Below are 6,937 nucleotides of genomic sequence, written 5' to 3'. Positions count from 1 at the left end.
TGAAAGGTAAATTTATACGAAATTAACGCGCGTTCTCTTCCCCCCCCCCTCACCCTCTCTCTCTCTCTCTCTCTCTCTCTCCTCTCTCTCTTGTCTGCAGAGAGTACACCACTTTAGAGATTATAAATTGCACGATACGCACTATCCAATACACGTGTGCGGACGAGAGCGCGCGAGCGTATGTATAATTGAAGTAAACACATTATCGCTAAAGCTTTTAATCTAGCATGCAACTTGTTAGCTCAAGTCGACCGAGGCTCCGATAAATACCCACCGCGGTAAATTTTAATGACCGCGTTAAAATATTATGGGCTTTTATGCATTAGGACGACAAACACAGACCGTTCCATCCCACTCAGGAACGGCCGCGGCGGCGTGAGCGCGTAGTTTGCCGACATTACATTACAAATTGTGCGTACCGGACCCGGGCCATCCGGACGGTCAATGTTTGCCGATCCGAAATTCAATATTCCGTTCACGGCTCGAGAAAGTAATTTGTCATCGGCAAGCGGCGTCAGGTCCGCCGCTGTAGCTTCACCGACGTCGCTCAGAAAACGGTAGCGAGTCCCCCGTTTTTCGTGAAACGATCGCGGACTAATGAGAGCCCATAATCGTCAACCCATTCTCTTTTCCACGCTATTCTGTTCCTCATCGTTCCATCGTCTGTTTCGTTAAGTGCTCCGCGGTTGATCTTCGTTTCACAATCAATGCAAAGAAGGGAGTGCGTCCTCGATCGTGTGATTTTAATAGCTAGACGTAACTCTCGCTTTAATTTGAGTGTATAATTCTTCGAAATCAACATTTAACCATTAAGATGATTGCAACAGTGGATACTAATTGAGAGTATTAATTATAACGTTGCGTAATCGATTCTAGATTCGTCGAAGGAATCATCGTTAACCTTTACAGGACGATAAAGCCATTATAGTTGCAACAGTCTCATATATTTGAAGGAAGAGATACAATGCGAAATGAATTATAACAAAGTTTCAAGGAAAAGATGTGTAAGCAAAGATGTTAACAAAAAAAAAATAGATTCCCGTCTCTCTCTAAAGATTAAGATAGAAAATTCAGGATATCAATAGTAGAAGGGTAAGATTCGACTGACCTCGATCCTTTCTTCCTTGAGGTCGACCTGGAGAGCTAGCTGTTCTCGCAGGAGCACATCGGGATAATGAGTCTTGTCGAAGGTGGCCTCCAATTGTTCCAATTGCTCCTCCGTGAAGATCGTTCGATGGCGACGTTTTCTTTTCGCCATTGGACCCATTCCCGGATTGTTGGGATTTATCTGGTAGGGATGACCGGCGTGATAAAAGGCTGGCTGTCCGTGAAGGGAAACGCCGGCGGCGGCCATCGCCGCCACGTATCCTCCGGGATACAGTCCCGGATATGCCGCGGCTGAAATCCGAAAACGACGGAAGAATATGATAAAACTTGCGCGAGTTTATTTCGTAACTATTATAACTCGCTATCCTAAATTCTCGGATAGATCCTACACGGCGCGGAATGACAATAAAGATTATCCGCGCGGCCGCCATGCCATTTGAACTTTGCGCGGCATTAAAGATTCAAGGGTCCATTCTCGCGTTGGCGATTATAACATTTAGGGGAGCCCTGAAATCGATTGTGCGACGAGCGATAATTGTAACAATCGCGGTAATTCGGGCACTAAATCGACGCGATTGACAAAAGGATTACCACGATCCTTCGCGGTGACGAATCTCTGAAATATCGGCAGCTCCAACGATTCTCTCTCTCTCTCTCTCGAGTGGAGAATCAATGGTGGCGATTTGCTGTGAGGAACGTTTTGCTGTGAGGCGACGCGCGATGCTACAAATTCGCAGACCCCGCATTCACGCTGTTCACGGGATAAAGAGGTCGTTCGGCACCCCCCCCGTCCCGGGGGACGTTTTACTTTAAAATCTCGAAGAAAGCTGCTTAAACGCGACGTTGCGTATGAAAATGCGGGGACGGTAAAAATTTCTGCTTTTACCCAGCACCGCGGGCTTCTCTCCCTCACACCCATTCTCTCGCGTTCGCATGCTTCCTTTTCACGTTTCTCCGTCTTCTAGCGGGATTGCGGAAGGAGCTAGATCGTTCATGCATGATCGAAACGGATTGCGGATTTCATCTCGCGTATCCCCAATGCGCAGAGAGCGCAAGTTACCTTGAGGGAAAAATACCTAAAGCCCCCGGCGGGCATGAAAGAAATTTTGGCGCGTTTCGCACCGGCTCTCTTAGGATTTCGCGCGAGGTCTTACATATTTGTATTGTAAAGTGTTAAACGTCTCTATGTTGAACGAAATACGTTTACCGATCTGCAGAAAATTGACGAAATGCAAACGAATTAGATTTCTTTGCGTTGTGGAGAGAAGCGAGTTACGCGAGATGAAAAATCTAGTCCGTAGAAAATATTGAGATTGTAAAGTCGATGGAAGGAAAAATGCTGGGTGAAGTTCCATGACCAAATTTGTAATTATTTATTCGCGTTGTAACAATGAGTTCAAGATTAAAGACACTAATTAGGACATATTGATTTAGAACAGAAAATCGCGCAAAGTGTAGGATTTATTAATGACAATAAAACTTAATTCGACGTTGAAAATACGTTTAAAATGATAATCTCACTGTCGTGCTAGCGTAAAAATATTATATCGCGGCATGAGCTAGTAAAGAAATATAGTCAACAAAATATAATCGGACAAAACGAAACGAATGAAATTTGTCGCTTCGTACGAAACAGAGTCGAGTAATCTCTGATTTCATTCGGATATGCGCTTTAACACTTTACAACTCGTCAAATTTTGTTCTCTCATTTCAAAGTTAATGAACAATTTTTCTCAATTTTCTATATCGCTATCAGGGAAAATAATTAACCAATTTACGGAATACAAAAGAATGTGGAGATTGGGCTCTCCCGGGAAATTTTCGATTTTTCATAAAATTGCTGCGAAATTGATGCCCGGCATTCTGAACATTATCGACATTCTCATCCGTATTGCAAAAAAGATTGCAAAAAAACGATATATTGCCTCGATATCACTCGATAAAACTGTAATATAATCGGAATAAATGCAATTAACATTTCCAGCGGCACGCATAAATTAATCGTTCGACCTCGCGTAATTGTTCAACACGAGCGATTTCAAACGCTTCATTTGCCCGAACGCGTTATTATTTCTATCGGTTTCTCGACACAGTTTGGAAACTCTCCATTTATCGTCAACTTGTCGTACGTACAAGTTTAATATAATCCAACAATACGAACTTAATTCGACAACGTGACGATTATATTAATCGAGTTCCATTTAAGTTACGATTATAAACAGTAAAAGACGTGCTTATAGGATTCCCAGATACTTCAATGGAGTTAATTATAATTTCATGCATACGGGAACTCAAATGGCGAGGCAAGAGCTCAGAGTCTGAAAAGGCGTGTAAGGAGGCGTCCGGAGAAGAAAGTCTAAAGGATTAGGCTCGTCTTTTAAACGTAAAGCGGCCCCTTTGACGGACTTTTTCGGCTTTCAGCCGAAAAGAGGAGTCAGATCCTCACGCTCCGATCCTCGGAGGGCGGGTGAGTGTTACCCACCGAGAAAATCCGCCGAGGTGAACGCCAAGTGATGCAGCTGCTGTTGCAACGGATGCATCGTCGCGGTGGTGCGGCCGGCGACCGAATCGATCGTCTCCGGCGTCTGGATCACGGATGCGGCGACGGTGGTGGTGCTCGTGGGTGCGACGACGTTGCCGATCGGCCTCGGCGCCAGGATGCTGTCGATGGTGAAGAGCGAGGTGGGGGACGACATGGCGGAGGCGGAGGTGCCGGTCGCGGATCGCGAGGGAACGACCGGCTCGCGAGCGCCGTGATGACGGTGATGCCGCGTCGGCATCGTCTCCTCCGTGCCGATCGGACTCCTGGCGAACGTGCGCTCGTGCGCGGCATCGGCGCCCATCTCGTTCTGATTGTTGCGCCTCGTCACCACCGATATGTGGTTCTGCGCGTCCGGCGAGTAGCTGTACAGATAGCTGTGCCCGTAGCCGGATACACCGGGACCATCCGAGTGGAGCGGGCTCGACGGCTCCGTCATGGGCGAGCGTGATCTCGGCGAGTCGCTCGCATAAGTGCTCTCTACCATGTTACGTAACGCGGGAGTACGAGCCCGCGGATGTACAGATGGTATCGGCGTTGCTGGTACTCTCGGAAGAGAGATCTGCGAGATCTGCGCGTCGAGCGAGTCTCCGGACCCCCAGGAACTGTCAAGACGAAGGATACGGGCTCGTTCTCGCTCCTCGTCCACCGGCGACGTTACGTTCTCGCTCGCATCGTAGGTATCCGGAGATATCCGGTGCGAATCGCGTTCCTCGACTTCTCTCGCGAATTTACGAACCACCGACGACGGGATCTTTTTTCTTTCTTTCTTTCTTTCTTTCCTTTACAGCCCGATGGGATGAATCCGCGCGATCTCGTCCCGTAGGGATAGGAGGCTCCCGCCTCGCAGACGATCGCTCACCGACGTCGAGTCATCGGCGCTCAACATCGAGACGGAAGAGACGGGACGAGTCGGGTCGCGAGATGGGAAAGGCGTGCGAATCCGAATCCGATCTCTCTCCTCCACGGGGAGATCCGTGCTCGAGATCTATCTTCCCCCCCGCTCGCCGTTGGTGTCCGCACTTTATCCACTTCGGACCGGGTCGGCGTCGGCGTCGGCGTCGGTCGCAGGCAGGGGCGCCTACCGTCGCGCGTCGCGGACACGAAGTGACATCTCCCCGATAAAGGACATACGTGGACTAGCCATAACGGTGGCCGCCGCGATGCCGCGATGCCGCGATGCCGCGTGGACACGGTGCGCGTAACCTTCCTACCCTACCCGTGCCGTACCTCGCGCGCACAACCGACAAAGCCACCCCCGTGGGTTCCCGTGAGCCGCGCCAGCCGCGTCGGTGGCGGACAGAGAGACACCCTCGGGTGCCACATCGGGTTGGCGTGCGTTGTCCGCGATCGGGGCGTGGTCTTATCTGGCTCCGACCACTTTTCCACCACCCCGGGTCGCACCCGGCTCTCTCACCGTGCGATACCTCTCTCGCCATCCCCTTCCCATTCACGTTACGAAACGCGGTCGCGAGGGAGGGCGAGGCAGGACGGAGCGGAGGGCCGAGGACGACGACAACGAGGTTCAGCTCTCGCGCGGAGGGTGCGATCGCGTAGCGTCGCGACGTTCACGGGTGGGGGGAATCGCACCCCTTTCGGACGCCGCGCCGCGGCAACAGACACTACGCGAGGCAAACGCGCGCCTGTGTCGCGAGAGCCGAGAGGGTGGTCGCGAAATAACCCTCTGATATGGGAAGAGAAAGAGAGAAGGAATGAGAGAAAGCGTCGCGGAAGCGAACGACATATTTGTCGATGCATATTACGAAGGTTACCGAACCCCTCTCACTCTCTCTCCTCTCGACGCCGTCGCTCGACCGAATGCGATCGAATCGAAGAGCTTATTTTTGCAAATTGTCTTAAATCTGCTACTTACTAATACTTTCCGATAATGGAGACGTGTCAGAAACTATTCCGATGACTTCAGCACCTAATCTCCATTTATAAAACAAATATGTATTTAAATATACACGATATTTTTTGAAAGACCCCCTCTTTTGCAATTGTAATTCGACTTTAGAATCATTTGTCAATATTTGTTTTATTAATCACTGATATTATATGCTGCTCGTTTAAGAAACAGCATCGCACGAAAGAAGATTATCTAAGTCTGACTTTTTGCTCTCAACATGAAAATAACGTGTTGAAAATCCTAGTTTCTAATTCTAATTATAACAGAGTGCGTCACGACTTAAAATTTTATGAGATACTTTCTGTAAAGCACTCCCATTACTGTAAAGCTAATACAAGTAATAAAGTCATTGAGGAGGATTGTTACAAATGACTCGTGCGATCTTCCAATCTTTTATATTTTTTTCTTTTTTGCAACTCGCAGATATCAAATAAAAATTTTATTAAAAAGGGAAAGAATCGGAAGCATGTATCAGTAAAAGATTTGTCATTGTTTTGTCAAACAAAGTTTGAAACAGAATTTTAGCGAAATCGAAGCAAGTTTATCATTGGGTTTCAATATACTCACTTTTTTCCATTTCAGAGAGATATTTTTCAATTCCTGTTCCAAAAAAACTGTGATTTTTTTACTTGGTTTAAAAGCTTGATCTTTTACATATTCGTTATCTATTTTTATTCCCTTCAAGTCTCATTTGCAAAGAGTTCTGCTTTTTCATAACTACTCGAAAAGGCGTATAGATATTTTTGTCAAATTTTTTTGGAAATTCAGCAGGAAACGTATCGTCAGAGAATTAAGATCGCAGCCGAAAAATTATACGTTTACGTACTAATATTAATTATTAATTATAATTTCATTGATCGTACGATTATGACAAAATACTTTTCTGTCAGGCATTCAGTTATTATCATCCCTTTGAATACGTACCGCTCTTCCTAACGCGCAGCTTGTATTCAGAGAATCAATAACTGCTAATCTTAGGTGAGATTAGACATTTGCGAGCAGTAATCTTAAATAATCGAATCGATCTGTCGACGTTATGGGATCAAATAGCGATCGCAAACGCCAATACGAACGCGATGAACCCCACGCGAAAACTCAGGCGTCGGTAGATCTGGATTATGGCGGTTGCGCGTTGCCAAAGAGGGACAGAGACACAAAGAGAGAGAGAGAGAGAGAGAGAGAGAGAGAGAGAGAGAGAGGGGAGAAAGAGAGAGGACCATATCTACCTATCTAGCGAATCCGTGCGGATCCATTCAATTATTCAAATCCCAGCCAATGCATCCGTATTAATAACATAAAACCGTTGTAATGTGCATTGACTGTCATCCCCTCCCTCTCCCCTCCCTCTCCTTCAGCGAGCGAGGGGGGTACAAGGGGGTATC

The 6,937-nt window shown here is 47.3% G+C and overlaps 1 protein-coding gene across 1 annotated transcript in view; it reads right to left on the bottom strand.

Moving 5' to 3' along the window:
- LOC108751602 (homeobox protein goosecoid-like) overlaps positions 1-4,133 on the bottom strand; it is a 6,612-nt gene extending 2,479 nt beyond the window's left edge. Inside the window, exons 1-2 of the mRNA XM_018491859.1 lie at positions 3,590-4,133; positions 1,109-1,398 (exon numbers count right to left, since the gene is read on the bottom strand). Coding sequence (XP_018347361.1) covers positions 1,109-1,398; positions 3,590-4,133 — 834 coding nt within the window. The remainder of the gene's footprint in view (positions 1-1,108; positions 1,399-3,589) is intronic.
- Positions 4,134-6,937: the final 2,804 nt, after the last annotated feature.

Source organism: Trachymyrmex septentrionalis, unplaced genomic scaffold (genome assembly GCF_001594115.1).
Source record: "Trachymyrmex septentrionalis isolate Tsep2-gDNA-1 unplaced genomic scaffold, Tsep1.0 scaffold50, whole genome shotgun sequence".
In the NCBI taxonomy this organism is placed as follows: Eukaryota; Metazoa; Arthropoda; class Insecta; order Hymenoptera; family Formicidae; genus Trachymyrmex; species Trachymyrmex septentrionalis.
This window is presented reverse-complemented; position numbering and strand designations above follow the sequence as displayed.